This window comes from Cucumis sativus, chromosome 6 (assembly GCF_000004075.3).
Source record: "Cucumis sativus cultivar 9930 chromosome 6, Cucumber_9930_V3, whole genome shotgun sequence".
NCBI lineage: Eukaryota > Viridiplantae > Streptophyta > Magnoliopsida > Cucurbitales > Cucurbitaceae > Cucumis > Cucumis sativus.
The window spans coordinates 28,111,100-28,126,830 of NC_026660.2; the positions used below are offsets into that span (position 1 = coordinate 28,111,100).

The following is a 15,731-nucleotide window of genomic DNA, read 5'->3' on the forward strand; positions in this document are numbered from 1 at the left end:
AATTCGAAAAAATAAAATACCAAAATAATTAGAAGCCAAATCTAATAATTTTAGAGATATAATTCCACTTTTACTTTGAAAAAGAAAGAGTAAGAGAACTTCAATTCTCTATTTTCTTTTCTTTTATTTTAACAGAAATTCAATTTTTCTAAATAATTTCAAAGCTAAATTTTAAAATTTCTGAAAAATTATTACTTTGTTTTAGGAAAAGAAATAGAATACACTTCGACTGTTATTTCTTACCATTTCCATAAAAATATTGCATACAAATTGGAAAAGGTGAATACATAATTCTCCTCTTTATTGAAAGATACAATGTCTAATAACACACACACTAGTGATCTTTTACAATTATAACAACAAAAAAAGACCCTTTATTATATTGCATAGTATCAATTATAAGTGTAAATAAATGTTTTAATTTAGAAAGACTGTTGATTGTTGCAATCTAAGTTACTGCCATAGCCAATACCCAACATGTCGCAGTACCGTTTGTAAAATCCAATTCGATCCTCAACTCTAGAGTCGGGACCATGTCCACATTCGAGTCCACCGTTAATGATGTTGGTGATGACACCATAGCCAGGGACTCTTCCAGCGGCATTGTCAGTGCCCGAAGGTTGCCAATTGCCGGTAATAACATTGTGACAGGATGGTTTGTTTCCTTGTGGTGTCATCCAAAACCAAATGGCTGCCTTGAATGATATAATAGCATTTGTGGCTACCAAATCAGGGTTGCTTAGCAAATTCAAACTTAGTGCATTTCCTGCTGGCCCGTAGTTGTAGTTGCTGTTTAAAAGTATACAATTTTACGAGTTATGATTAAATTTAAAACTAAAAAATGGTGAGATATTTTTATTATTTAAAATGGGGGCCTTCATATACTTACTGAGTTAGTTGCATTGGTCCACGACCATAATATTTCTGACCAGCAACACATGGCCATTGGTCGCTAGGTGTGCAATACACATCTTGATTTATCTCCCTTATGAAACAATATCCCCACGCATATGGACCATCAGGTGCAGAAGCCCATCCTCCTACATCACGAACAAGATTTGTCTTTCAAGTCAACAACAATGAAACTACATTTAAAAAGAGAAGATATAATTTCGAAACGAACCAGTAGTCTCATGAGAAGTTTGACCAAAAAAGGCTGCAAGCTCTCTCTTACGAGTAGCGTCATCTCCCGTGGTACCAAAGTCAGGAAAGGATTGAGCAGCAGTAATGAAAGCATTATAGGTATAGAATCCATTACTAGGACATCGAGAGTCGGTAGAATATTTAAGCATTTGATTGTATAGGCTTTCGGTAATGATACTTCCTACAGTACCACTACCACCGCCAGAGGGTGGTGTAGGACTAGTCGAGCCCCGACATTGACTTTGGCAACCATCTTTACAATAGGCATCAGTGTCGCCACACCAACCGTACTGGCTACAGCAGAGGTTGTTGGGGCATAAAGCTCCATTAGCCTGCCGCCCACATTGCTCGCCTGAGGTAGATCCTAAAAGAAATGCAAAAGCTAAGATTATAAGGCAGCTGCGGGACTTCATTGTTTTTCTTTTTTTGTCTTTTGTTTGTGTATCAAACTAGAAAAGATGCGATGAAAAAGATTAAGGGAAGTGAAGATATTTATAGGATGAGATTTTGGTGGAGTTTGAAAAGCTAATATTATAAAATATGAAATAGATATCAAATTTGGATTGTTTGGAATAACTTTGAACGCAATCTTTGTTAATTATTTTAATTATAATGTTGGTCGTATTGCCAATTTGATCAATATTCTTCTTTTCTTAATCTTTGACATTGTAATTGATGGGAGTGATTGGTGAGGTCACCCCATCCCTCAAGTTTGAATAGTCTCACTAAGACTACTTCTACTTTAATTTGTAGAGTAAATCTCTTATAGGTCAAGTCAATAATTAAGTACTACGTCTCTCTTTCTATAATTCAATCACAATTAACAATTTTTATACATCTTTTTGGTTATGGTAAGAGTGGAATGTATAACAACAAGTGCATATGGAATCTATCCGATGCAAAGATTAATTGCTTAATATCAATATTTCAATGCATTGTAATTACAAAGGTAATGGTGGTAGAGACTTGCTTTTGTTAATTAATTATTTATGTGTATTATTATCATTATTATCATTATTATTACAAGTGTAAAAGTGAGTTACCAAGTTTTATCCAATTATAGGAATTGGATTTAATTTTTATTTTAACCATATAGTCAAATTTATAATTCAACAGAAAAAATTAATCTACAATATCCTAATTCAATCATAATTTGATATTTTAGAAGGGTAAAATCTTGATTTGTTCGATTTATTAGAAAAAAAACTAACCGCATTGACTCTGGCAACCGTCTTTACAATAGGGGTCAGTGTTGCCGCACCAACCGTACTGGCTACAGCAGAGGTTGTTGGGGCATAGAGCACCATTGGTCTGCCGCCCACATTGCTCGGCTGAGGCAACTCCTAAAAGAAATGCAAAGGCTAAGATTATAAGGCAGCTGTGAGACTTCATTGTTTTTCTTTTGTTTATGTATCAAACGAAAGAAGATATGATGAAAAAAGATTAGGAGAAGTGAAGTTATTTATAGGATGACATTTTAGTCGAATTTGAAAAGGCTAATAGATAAAAATATGAAATAGATATCAAATTTGGAATGTAATTTGGAATAACTTAACCGCAATCTTGGTTTATTGTTTAATTATATTGTTGGTCGTCTTGCTAATTTGATCAATTCTTCTTTTTTTAATCTTTGACATTATAATTGATGGGAGTACTACTTCATTTAACTAAAAGTGGAAGTAATCATATTGACTTGCTTTATCAAATGCAATACATATGCATACATATACACAACATATTGATGATTATGTCATACATAAGTATATAAGATTTAGGGTTTATGTTATATTTGTTAAAAGGGTTTTTTTTCTTTTCTTTCTTTTTGGTACCATATATTGTAATAATTATGAGGGGGACAGTAGCCCTTTATTTACGTTTTGGTTTTTGATATCTTTTCAAACTTTGATGCCTTAGAGGAAAGGATAAGATGAAGGATGATGTAGAGATGGCTTTTCTTTTGTAGGACAAAGAAGAATTGTGCCTTCTATATATCTTCATTTACACACCCAATTTAATATATATAATATTGATTTGTATACTCAACTTTGAAAGGGTTTTATCAACTAAGATCATGAACTAAAAATTATCTATTTACATCTTTTTTATGTTCAATTAAACAATCGGGTGAAACTTATCATTTGAACCAATTAAACTCCATTAATTTAGATATTTCTAGATAATTTATAGAATATGTATAAAATTTTTTGATGTAAAGATGTAGGATGTACTTACGGCTGTATTATATTATGGATCTTATAATTGAGGGATCCAAGAAAACAAATTGTCTTCTCTGTTTGTATTGTTTCAATAATATATTTTCATTTAAATTTAATTATTCATTTCAAAACAATAACTAATCATAAATTCTTGAAAAATTTGTTAAATAATAATTATACTTCTTGAATAGGGTAGGAATATATAAAATATATAGAATTAGCACAAATGTCCAAATAATAATCAAGACAAAATGTCGATGTTCAAATTTTCAATCCATTTAAACATTCGATATGTAATTGATACCCGAAAAAAAAAACATATTTGTCGATCTAAAGTTTGATTGAATAGATTGTTTCATAATCATGTTATCAAATTCTTTATATCTTTTAACTCATTTAATTTATACACACCCGTGTATAACAAGTCTTGAGTTAAGAGTCTTTAAAAAATGAAGCTAAAAAATGTATTTTAAAAATCCATAAGTAAATAAATATAGTTTCATATTATTTATATAATTAAATACTCTCTTTTGAATAGCACGCGTTACTAATTAGTAGTACCAAGATGTCTTTATATTAGATTAGGTTGCAAAAATTCCATGATCCTATGGATATGTATTGCGCCACTTATTCATTCATTGAAATAAACATCATGATATCTTTTTTTTTATCATTGGGGCAATGAATTTGTATTACATTAGGGGTTTATTTCCATTCTACACGGGATGGAGAAAGTTATTTTCTTCTCTATTTCCATTCTACACGGGATTGAGAAAATTATGTTTTTAATTGTTTCAAAATGTAGAGAGACTACGTGTGCATGTCTAAAAAATGAATATTATGTTATCATGGACAACCGTGAAGTGATATAGCGAAGAGATAATTCAAAATTATGAATTTGAAAAGATATATTACATAAGTTGAGATATTTAAATCACGGCTAACAAAATATGTATAAGAAATAGTAAATACTTTTATCTACTTCATCTAGTTACTTTTAAAAGGCATCCATGTATCAATTCTCAACATGCATATGTACAAACACAAAGGTTATTTTAAAAAATTGACTATACGATAAACTAAATTGTTATATACGTATGGTAGACTAGACTAGATTGTAACAACATTTAAAATAAATTTTCTATTTTAAAAATATTTTTTTAAAAGTAAATTTATATTTTTAAGTGTGAAAATTTGAAAGTATCATAAACATAAAAATTAAAAAAATTGCCATAGACGTTATTTTAATTGTTTAGAAAAGGTTTAAAGATTTTGAAAGGCATATATGCTAAATTCAATAAATATGAAAATAAACAAATAATACACCTCCTTGCCATAAGAAACCACTTAATGTATAGAGAAAAATATGAAAATTTTAGGGCTCCTCATAGAACTAAAAGTAATGAAAAGGAAATTCAAGATCGAGCCTTTCCCCAAATTCACGCACCCATTACTGATTGACCAACACAAATTAATTAAACCTAAATTGGTCCTCGACTTCACCCTCAATGGCCGCTGCCGGCGACGTGACGGTGATAATGCTGCTGTTGCACATGTCCTTCTTTTAATTAACTATTATCTATATTATTATTATTATTATTATTATTACAAGCAAATTCAGGTTAAATTCACCTCACACTTTATTCTATGATTAATAATTCAAATTTTTATCAAACTATTAGAATGAAATTTCATAGTTAAATTGCCACAAACACATGACATGTATATATTTAATTAACGTGAGTGTTTCCAATACACAATATAAGTATATTAGATTATGAACACAACCCAAGTTTATGATTTTAAGTTACGTAAATTTAAAATATACAACTTTTGAATAAATAGTTTTATTATTTTCTTTGACTTAGACTTTCCTCGTTGGGAAAACAAAAAAAAAATGTCAAATAAGATAATAGTTCACAAACTTAATTAGTATAAAGTGGGATGGACAATGGATTTGATAGAAATAAAATCCAAATTTTTTATCATAAATTTTGACCATCCATATATATTTATTATTTATAGTATATTAAGTTTCTCTTTTGACAATTTAATTTTTAAATTTATTATTATTATTATGAAGTAACATATAGTTTTTTTTATAGCAACGTAACGTACGGTCACATTACTAGGAAGTTTAATATTGAATGGTTTCCATATTCCTCCATTAATTATTTATGGAATTAAAGGAAAGAATCGTTTTGACCGAATTAGAGGAAAGGAAAAAAAAAACTAATATTGGACCAAATAATATGAATTCTTTCGGTCGTAATCTAACTTTAACAAGAAACAAAGGTTAATCGATAAAAGAAATTTAGGGTTTAGGATTAAATGATTTTTTTACTTCAAATAATTTGGGTAGATTCTAACTGATCAAATTAGATAAAGATTTTGTTTAATAAATCTTTATCCAAAAAAATAGTTATGTATGATATAAATTTAAAATTTAGAAATCATATATTAAAACAAATATCTATGAGTATACATGAACTAAACGATCTCATATGATTTATATTTAAAAGTAATTGACTAGATTCTTAGTGTGTATATCTATGAAATACTGAAAATAACTTGAATTTTTGGTTTCATTACAAATAAGCTAGTAGGGGTTAAATTACATATATATTAAAATCTAAAAAGTGTTTAGAGTGGTACCATAATAACTTCTACTAATGTGTGTCACACATGACCTATTTATGTGTGGGTCTTAAAAGTAAGAAATATCTTTCACTACTATCTTTAATTATGTATTATTTATTTTATATTATTGTTGGTCCCTCCACTTGAATAGCAACATTATAATGGATACAGCACCCATCCATTTCTTTCAATATTATTTTACCCACATCTCTTTTTAATTTCCAAAAGTCTACTTTCATATATATATATATTGAGCTATATCTATTTCAAAATAGATTTAGACCAAAGTCTTAAAATCAAACCAAAGTCTTAAAATCTTTTGTTGAAATCAATGTAGAGATGTAAAGGAAGATATGTTATTCCTAAGAAGTGATATCAAGTAATCATATGTCTTTGATTTAGACCTTGTCAACGTAAACTTGGGGTATCGAAACAAAAAGAATATTGGACCTCAAGTTATTCATTAAGCTATATCGATAAGTAGTGTGTTGATCTAGCAGAAAAAAGTGATAGATAGGGATAAAAATTGACAATTAAATAGATAACCAAAAGAGTTAATTACGAAAGTCTATCACATAAAGTAAATAATATCATGTACTATTAATATTTTGATAATGTAAAAGATAATTCTTTTATCATACGTATTTAGGAAGTTATAATTTTTCACATTAGGACAAAAAAAATATCTTTTAGATAATTAAAAATACCAGGACATAACAAATTTTTTAAAAGTTAAAAAAAATTGTTATAAATATTTAAAAAAAATTGAAACTATTTATAAAATATTGTAAAATTTTCTAATAAACTATAGGGTGAATAATTTTATTATATTTTTAAATAGTTTTAATATATTGCTATTTTTTAAAATGCTCCATAAAAAAATTGTATTTACGTACCTATAATCGAAAGAAAAATACTTTAAAATGACAAAACTACTAAAATTATCTATAAATATAACAAAATATTATAATGCAAGGGTGAAAATTTAATTTTTGAAAATGAAATAAAAACTAAAAGTAGCATGTTCACAATTTGGGTAGGTTGTAGCCTCATTTATTTCATAAATCAAAGGAAAAACGCAAAATTATTGTCCTTATTTAACTTTATATCTTAATATCCATCTAACTTAGTTCATCTAAACCATTTATTTATTTTATATACAACTTAACCTTAAACTTCATTTTATATACAACTTAACCTTAAACTTCATTTTATCCTGGATTTCTTATCTAAGTTACAAATAATTTAATTTTTAAACTTTTCTTTCATATCTAAACTATAAATTTTTATCTTAAAAAAATTAATACAAAAATTGTCAAAACTAGTAAATCTAACAATAAATCTAAGATTTTCATATATAAGCCATGAATGAAAGGTTAAAAGAGACTTATTAAATCCATAAGAAGCAAAAGAATTTGGTACATCGAATGTGTGCATTATTGGATGACAATTTTGAATGAACTTTATTTTAAAAATATTATATGATTATAATAGACAAAATTTTCCCATTTAATACATACACATGCATATATCATACTATTATCATAGCTTCACAAATTCTAATACTAATTATAAAAAGTATTAATATTAAATGACAAATTCTTTTTATTTATTTTGTAAAATATTTTAATTATTTATTTGCCGTCGATGATAAAATAAAAAATTATAAAAATGATTCCATTAATTTAAAATACATCTAAATATTACTCTTGAAATTGTTGGTAGAGTCAAAGTTTTGTTTTAGAAAACATAATTATTTGAATATATACCATAAATAACACAAATAAATAAATAACATTTTACAATAATCCATATTTGACTTTTCCAAACCCAATTTACTGGTTGATTGAACATGTATGCATATCTCACTCCAACGTAATTTTATCCAACTTGTTGGTAATTTAATAGTATATGAAATGGACATGATATAATAAAATACAACTTCCAAAGTTAGAATAATTCCTTGATAATATTATATTTTCATTGATTATCACTATGTGTGTATTTATGAACCAATTTGAAAAAATAAAATACCAAAATAATTAGAAGCCAAATCTAATAATTTTAGAGATATAATTCCACTTTTATTTTGAAAAAGAAAAGGTAAAAGGACTTCAATTCTCTATTTTCTTTTCTTTTATTTTAACAGAAATTCAATTTTTCTAAATAATTTCAAAGCTAAATTTTAAAATTTCTGAAAAATTATTACTTTGTTTTAGGAAAAGAAATAGAATACACTTCGAGTGTTATTTCTTACAATTTCCATAAAATTGCATACAAATTGGAAAAGGTGAATATATAATTCTCCTCTTTATTGAAAGATACCATGACTAATAACACACACACATACTAGTGATCTTTTACAATTATAACAACAAAAAAAGACCATTTATTATATTGCATAGTATTAATTATAAGTGTAAATAAATGTTTTAATTTAGAAAGACCGTTGATTGTTGCAATCTAAGTTTCTGCCATAACCAATACCCAACATGTCGCAATATCGTTTGTAAAATCCAATTCGATCCTCAACTCTAGAGTCGGGGCCATGTCCACATTCGAGTCCACCGTTAATGATATTGGTGATGACACCATAGCCAGGGACTCTTCCGGCAGCTCTGTCGATGCTCGAAGGTTGCCAATTGCCGGTAATAACATCGTGACAGGATGGTTTGTTTCCTTGTGGTGTCATCCAAAACCAAATGGCTGCCTGGAATGATATAATAGCATCTGTGGCTACCAAATCAGGGTTGCTTAGCAAATCCAAACCTAGTGCATTTCCTACTAGCCCGTAGTTGTAGTTGCTGTTTAAAAGTATACAATTTTACGAGTTATGATTAAATTTAAAACTAAAAAATGGTGATATATTTTTATTATTTAAAATGGGAGGCCTTCATATACTTACTGAGTTAGTTGCATTGGTCCACGACCATAGTATTTCTGACCAGCAACACATGGCCATTGGTCGCTAGGTGTGCAATACACATCTTGATTTCTCTCCCTTATGAAACAATATCCCCACGCATATGGACCATCAGGTGCAGAAGCCCATCCTCCTACATCACGAACAAAATTTGCTTTTCAAGTCAACAACAATGAAACTACATTTATAAAGAGAAGATATAGTTTCGAAACGAACCAGTAGTCTCATGAGAAGTTTGACCAAAAAAGGCTGCAAGCTCTCTCTTACGAGTAACGATATTTCCCGTGGTACCAAAGCCAGGAAAGGATTGAGCAGCGGTAATGAAAGCATTATAGGTATAGAATCCATTACTAGGACATTGAGAGTCGGTAGAATATTTAAGCATTTGATTGAATAGGCTTTCGGTAATGATACTTTCTACAGTATCATACCGCCCATGTTGCTCGGCTGAGGTAGATCCTAAAAGAAGGGACTTCATTGTTTTTCTTTTGTTTGTGTATCAAACTAGAAAAGATGTGATGAAAAAGATTAAGGGAAGTGAAGATATTTATAGGGTGAGATTTTGGTGGAATTTGAAAAGCTAATATTATAAAATATGAAATAGATATCAAATTTGGATTGTTTGGAATAACTTTGAACCAATCTTTGTTAATTATTTTAATTATAATGTTGATCGTATTGCCAATTTGATCAATGATGGGAGTGATTGGTGAGGTCACCCCTTCCCTTAAGTTTGAATAGTCTCACTAAGACTACTTCTACTCTAATTTGTAGAGTAAATCTCAAATAGGGCAGGTCAATGATTAACTATGTCTCTTTTTCTATAATTCAATCACAATTAACAATTAACTACGTGATTGATAAATTTTTATATATCTTTTTGGTTAGGGTAAAAATAGAATGGATAACAACAAGTGCATATGGAATCTATGGGATGCAAAAAGTAATTGCTTATTATCAATATTTTCATGCATTATAATTACAAAGGTAACAGTGGTAGAGACATGCTTTTTTTTAATTAATTATTAATTGGATTTAATTTTTATTTTAACCATAAGATAAAATTTATAATTCAACAAAAAAAAATTCTACAGTATCGTAATTCAATCATAATTTGATGTTTTGAAAGTGTGAAATATTGATTTATTCATTTATTAGAAAGAAACTAACCGCATTGACTCTAACAACCGTCTTTACAATAGGGGTTACTGTTGCCACACCAACCGTACTAGCTACAGCAAAGGTTGTTGGGGCATAAAGCTCCATTGGCCTGCCGCCCACATTGCTCGGCCCAGGCAACTCCTAAAAGAAATGCAAAGGCTAAGATTATAAGGCAGCTGTACGACTTCATTGTTTTTATTTTGTTTGTGTATCAAACGAAAAAAGATTAGGGGAAGTGAAGTTATTTATAGGATGACATTTTGGTGGAATTTGAAAAGGCTAATATATAAAATATGAAATAGATATCAAATTTGGAATGTAATTTGGAATAACTTAACCGTAATCTTTGTTTATTGTTTAATTATATTGTCCAATTTGATCAATTCTTCTTTTTTTAATCTTTGACATTATAATGGATGGGAGTACTACTTCATTTAACTACAAAGTAGAAGTAATCAATTTTATTGACTTGCATTATCAAATGCAATACATATGCATACATATACACAACATATTAGTGATTGTGTCATGCATACATATATAAGATTTAGGGTTTGTGTAATATTTGTTAAAAGGGTATTTGTAAAAATAGCAAAATGAACTAAAATTTTTAATCAAAATGTTGAACTGTTTTTCCTCTTAATTTGTGAATTTGTGGATATTGATATTTTTTTTTTTTCTTTTCTTTCTTTTTGGTACATATATTGTAATAATTATGAAGGGGACAGTAGCCCTTTATTTACGTTTTGGTTTTTGATATCTTTTTTAACTTTGATGCCTTAGAGGAAAGGAGAAGGATGATGCAGTGATGGCTTTTGTTTTGTAGGACAAAGAAAATTTGTGCCTTTATTTACACCCAATTTAATATATATAATATTAATTTGTATACTCAACTTTAATATTTCTATTTACATCTTTTTTTTTTTCATGTTAGGTGAAACTTATAACTCGAACCAATTAACCTTTATTAATTTAGATCCTTCTTCATAATCTATAGTATATGTATAAAAGTTTTTGATGTAAAGATGTAAGATGTTTTTACCACTATATTATATTATAGATCTTATAATTGAGGGATTGAAGGAAACAAATTGTCTTCTCTATTTGTATTGTTTCAATAATATATTTTCATTTAAATTTAATTATTCATTTCAAAACAATAACTATTCATAAATTCTTGAAAATTTTATTAAATAATAATTATACTTCTTAAATAGGGTAGGAATATAAAAAATATATAAAATTAGCACAAATGTTCCGATAATAATCAAGTCAATGTCGATGTCTAAAATTTCAATCCATTTTAAACATTCGATATGTAATTGATACATAAAAAAAAAAAACATACTTGTCGATCTAAAGTTTGATTTATTAGATTGTTTCATAATCATGCTATCAAATTTTTTACATCTTTTAACTCATTTAATTTATACACACTTAAGTATAACAAGTCTTGAGTAAGAGTCTCTCAAGAACAAAGCTAAAAAATGTATTTTAAAATACTATAAGTAAATAAATATAGTTTCATATTAGTTTAGGTTGTAAAAATTCCATGATCCTATGGGTATACGCCACTTATTCATTCATTGAAATAAAAAACATGATATCTTTTTTTTTATCATTGGGGCAATGAATTTGTATCATTCTTATTACAAGCAAATTCAGGTTAAATTCACCTCACAATTTATTTGAATAATTCAAATTATTGTCAAACTATAAAAATGAAATTTCATACTTAAATTGCCACAAACACATGACATATATATGTATATATTTAATTAACGTGAGTGTTTCCAATACACAATATGAATATATTAGATTATGAACACAATCCAAGTTTATGATTTTAAATTACGTAATTTTAAAATCTACAACTTGTGGATAAATCGTTTTATTATTTTCTTTGACTTAGACTTTCCTCCTTGTGAAAACAAAAAAAAAATGCCAAATAAGATAATAGTTCACAAACTTAATTAGGACATTGGATTTGATAGAAATAAATCCAAATTTTTTATTACAAATTTTGACCATCCATATATACTTAATTATTTATAGTATATTAAGTTTCTCTTTTGACATTTTGATATTTATTCTTTAGTCATAAAATATAAATTAAATAACCTACAATTTAGTTTTTAAATTTTTTATTATTATTATGAAGCAACCTATAGTTTTTTTATAGCAACTTAACCTACGGTCACATTACTAGAAAGTTTAATATTGAATGGTTTCTACATTCCTCCATTAATTATTTATGGAATTAGAGGAAAGAATCGTTTTGACCAAATAATATGAATTCTTTCCAGAGAAAAAAAAGGTTAATCCATAAAAGAAATTTAGGATTTAGGATTCAATAATTTTTTAATTACTTCAAATAATTTAGGTAGATTTTAATTGATCGAATTAGGATGCGTTCACGTTTGAAATACATATATATTAATTTTAATTTTTTGTTTAATAAATCTTTATAAAAAAAAGTGATCTGTTGTACGAATTTAAAATTTAGGAATTATATTAAAACAGTCTCGTATGTTTTATATTTAAAAGTAATTAACTAGATTCTTAGTGTGTATCTATGAAATACTGAAAATAACTTGAATTTTTTCTTTTTTTTTTTTTTCCTTTTTTGTTTTCATCACAAATTGGAAAAGTTAGTAGAGGTTAAATTACATATATATTAAAATCTAAAAAGTGTTTAGAGTGGTACCATAATAACTTCTACTAATGTGTGTCACACATGACCTATTTATGTGTGGGTCTTAAAAGTAAGAAATATCTTTCACTACTATCTTTAATTATGTGTTATTTATTTTCTATTATTGTTGGTCCCTCCACTTGAATAGCAACATTATAATGGATACACCACTCATCCATTTCTTTCAATATTATTTTACCCACATCTCTTTTTAATTTCCAAAAGTCTACTTTCATATATATATATATATTAAGCTATATCTATTTCAAAATAGACTTAGACCAAAGTCTTAAAATCAAACCAAAGTCTTAAAATCTTTTGCTGAAATCAATGTAGAGATGTAAAGGAAGATATATATGTTATTCCTAAGAAGTGATATCAAGTGATCATATGTCTTTGATTTAGACTTTGTCAACCTAAACTTGGGGTATGGAAACAAAAAGAATATTGGACCTCAAGTTATTCATTATGTTGTATCCATAAGTAGTGTGTTGATCAAGGAGAAAAAAGTGGTAGCTAGAGATAAAAATTGACAATTAAATGGATAACCAAAAAAGTTAATTACGAGAGTCTATCACACAAAGTAAATAACGTTATTGTACTATATATATTTTGAAAATGTAAAAGATAATTCTTCTATCATACATATTAGGAAGTTATACTTTTTCACATTATGACAAAAAAATATCTTTTAGATAATTAAAAATACCACGACAAAATAAATTTTTTAAAAGTTAAAAATAAAATGGAAATTGTTATAAATATTTTAAAAAAATTGAAATCATTTATAATATAATAAAATTTTCAAATATACTATAGAGTGAATAATTTTATTATATTTTTAAATAGTTTTAATATATTACTATTATTTTTTAAAATGTTTCATAAAAAAATTATTTGTATCATATAGTATTTCTGTTTTAATAAAATCTAATATGAACACCCTTGTTTAAAGATGATAATATTATAAAGACCATGCGTTAGGCAATTAAGCAAAAGAAATTAATGATTATTAGGATCGTAGTTATTGATATAAAGTTTCTAGATTAAGAATAATATATTAAAAGATTCAAATAAAGTAGGGAAATGTGGTGGATAAAGTATTCCATAGTTTTGTCAAATGATATGTTGTTTGATCTAACAAATCAAAGTTGGTAAAGTAAATATGTGAAATTCACTGTATATTTGGTTCATGTAGACCTTCCAAGACTACACAAATTACTGTATCATTTGTTCCAATCACCGCATTTTTTAATATAGCAATAACAATAGAAATTGAAAGATTCAAACCTTTAACCTTTTCTAGTCTATACGGGAGCTTTTAAAAATTTTATTTATTTGTTTATCTATCTGACTTAGAGATCATACCAAAAAGAACGTAAAAAATCTAATCTCTTTTTATTTTTTATTGATTAAAAAAAAAGTGGGGTTCTAAGCTTTGGACTTTCATTATGAGTGGTACATAAACATATGGTCCATGGACACAATATATATAATATCAAAATTTTCAAATGAAAGTGTGAAAGTGAAGAAAAATGAAGATATTGCTATTAATGTGCTTACTCTTGGGTTTGTTATGGGGAATGGCTTCAACAACTCCTTCCCCAAACGAAAGAGACAACGAGGTGGGAAACCTGATTAGTGCCCCAATGTTCAATGAAATGTTCAAGTATCAAAAGGATCCAAAATGTGAAAGCCAAGGGTTCTATTGTTACGAAGCTTTTATTATAGCTGCTCGTTATTTCAGTGGCTTTGGGTTTGCGACGACCGGAAAACCTTCCGTTCGAAAGAGGGAGGTAGCCGCTTTCCTCGCCCAAACTTCTCACCAAACCACCGGTTAGTTTTAACAATGAAGTATAAGTATAACAATAGACTTTTGCATTATTGTTTATTTAGAAAAAATAATGTGGGTAGGTGGATGGCTCACTGGACCGGATGGTCCAAGTTTCTGGGGATATTGCCATATAAAAGAAACAACAAATGATTCATATTGTGACCCAAAATGGCCTTGCGCTCCTGCTCAAAAGTATTACGGTCGAGGACCCATGCAACTCCGATAGTATTTAACCCACTACTTTATACTTTCATCTTTTTTTAATTATCATTTTAGTTTTTATTCTTTCATCTTTCTTCAATTTTAAAAAATAACAATATACTAACATTCAACTAAAATTGGACCATATTTAAAAGTAAGGACAATTAAGGTTATATATAATTAATATATAGTTAGAGCGTTGATTATACTAAATGTTGACATTGTTTTTTTCTTTGCTCTCAAATTATATAGCAACTTCAACTATATCAAAGCTGGTAAAGCATTAGGATTGGATTTGTTGAAGAATCCAGATTTGTTAGCTACAGACCCAGTTGTGTCATTCAAAACAGCCATTTGGTATTGGATGACATCCCGAGGCCTAAACATACCATCATGTCACGATGTTATCATCGGCAAATGGCGTCCAACGAAAGCAGACATAGCTGCTCGAAGACTTCCGGGTTTTGGTGTCATTACAAACATCATCAATGGCGGAGAAGAATGTGGACATGACGCTGATATTTCTGTTTTTGACAGATTTGAATTTTTCATCCGTTACTGCAAGATGATGGGTATCAAAACAGGAAAACACCTCCACTGCTTTTTTCAAGATCCTTTTACCCGAATGTAATGGTTTAATTAAACTATGTTTTGGTGGCTAATAAGACTTTCTTTCCATTCTCGTTAGCTTTTTAAATAATTGTTATAATTAAGAATCTAAATATTTCCATCTTAAACTTTACCTTACATGCATCTATTTTTGTTTCTTTTGATATCCTAAGTTGTATATCATAAAAGTGTAGTATCTCTCGCACAATCTTGATTTAGTCACGTTGGTAAAAATAATTTGCTTATACAAGTCAATAAGAGTAAGTAGATGAATGATTAGTAAATATGCAATTCAAGTTTTACATTACA

General features: G+C 27.9%; 3 protein-coding genes across 3 annotated transcripts; 1 reads left to right on the forward strand and 2 right to left on the reverse strand.

Moving 5' to 3' along the window:
• Window positions 1-210: 210 nt before the first annotated feature.
• LOC101215333 (chitinase 1) lies at window positions 211-2,559 on the reverse strand. The gene is made up of 4 exons (XM_031887505.1): window positions 2,355-2,559; window positions 1,124-1,507; window positions 890-1,040; window positions 211-789 (listed from the first exon to the last, which is right to left on the reverse strand). Exons 1-4 carry the CDS (start codon window positions 2,533-2,535, stop codon window positions 423-425), a joined length of 1,083 nt encoding a protein of 360 aa, XP_031743365.1. The 5' UTR covers window positions 2,536-2,559; the 3' UTR covers window positions 211-422.
• A 5,653-nt stretch (window positions 2,560-8,212) lies between these two features.
• On the reverse strand, window positions 8,213-9,444 carry LOC105435940 (endochitinase-like). Its single transcript, XM_031886821.1, has 3 exons — window positions 9,139-9,444; window positions 8,905-9,055; window positions 8,213-8,803 (listed from the first exon to the last, which is right to left on the reverse strand). Exons 1-3 carry the CDS (start codon window positions 9,398-9,400, stop codon window positions 8,437-8,439), a joined length of 780 nt encoding a protein of 259 aa, XP_031742681.1. The 5' UTR covers window positions 9,401-9,444; the 3' UTR covers window positions 8,213-8,436.
• A 4,859-nt stretch (window positions 9,445-14,303) lies between these two features.
• On the forward strand, window positions 14,304-15,510 carry LOC101217090 (endochitinase). The gene is made up of 3 exons (XM_004134956.3): window positions 14,304-14,614; window positions 14,693-14,837; window positions 15,066-15,510. Exons 1-3 carry the CDS (start codon window positions 14,314-14,316, stop codon window positions 15,442-15,444), a joined length of 825 nt encoding a protein of 274 aa, XP_004135004.2. The 5' UTR covers window positions 14,304-14,313; the 3' UTR covers window positions 15,445-15,510.
• Window positions 15,511-15,731: the final 221 nt, after the last annotated feature.

Bases quoted from the DNA above. Each gene is read 5' to 3' on its own strand.
- LOC101215333 (XM_031887505.1), bottom strand. From the start codon at position 2,535: ATGAAGTCTCACAGCTGCCTTATAATCTTAGCCTTTGCATTTCTTTTA. The intron at 1,508-2,354 runs GTTAGTTTTTTT...CATTTCTTTTAG, and splicing joins CGGTTGCCAGAGTCAATGCG to GATCTACCTCAGGCGAGCAA. The intron at 1,041-1,123 runs GTTCGTTTCGAA...TTCGTGATGTAG, and splicing joins AACTTCTCATGAGACTACTG to GAGGATGGGCTTCTGCACCT.
- LOC105435940 (XM_031886821.1), bottom strand. From the start codon at position 9,400: ATGAAGTCCCTTCTTTTAGGATCTACCTCAGCCGAGCAACATGGGCGG. The intron at 9,056-9,138 runs GTTCGTTTCGAA...TTCGTGATGTAG, and splicing joins AACTTCTCATGAGACTACTG to GAGGATGGGCTTCTGCACCT. The intron at 8,804-8,904 runs GTAAGTATATGA...ACTTTTAAACAG, and splicing joins GGACCAATGCAACTAACTCA to CAACTACAACTACGGGCTAG.
- LOC101217090 (XM_004134956.3), top strand. From the start codon at position 14,314: ATGAAGATATTGCTATTAATGTGCTTACTCTTGGGTTTGTTATGGGGA. The intron at 14,615-14,692 runs GTTAGTTTTAAC...TAATGTGGGTAG, and splicing joins AACTTCTCACCAAACCACCG to GTGGATGGCTCACTGGACCG. The intron at 14,838-15,065 runs GTATTTAACCCA...CAAATTATATAG, and splicing joins GGACCCATGCAACTCCGATA to CAACTTCAACTATATCAAAG.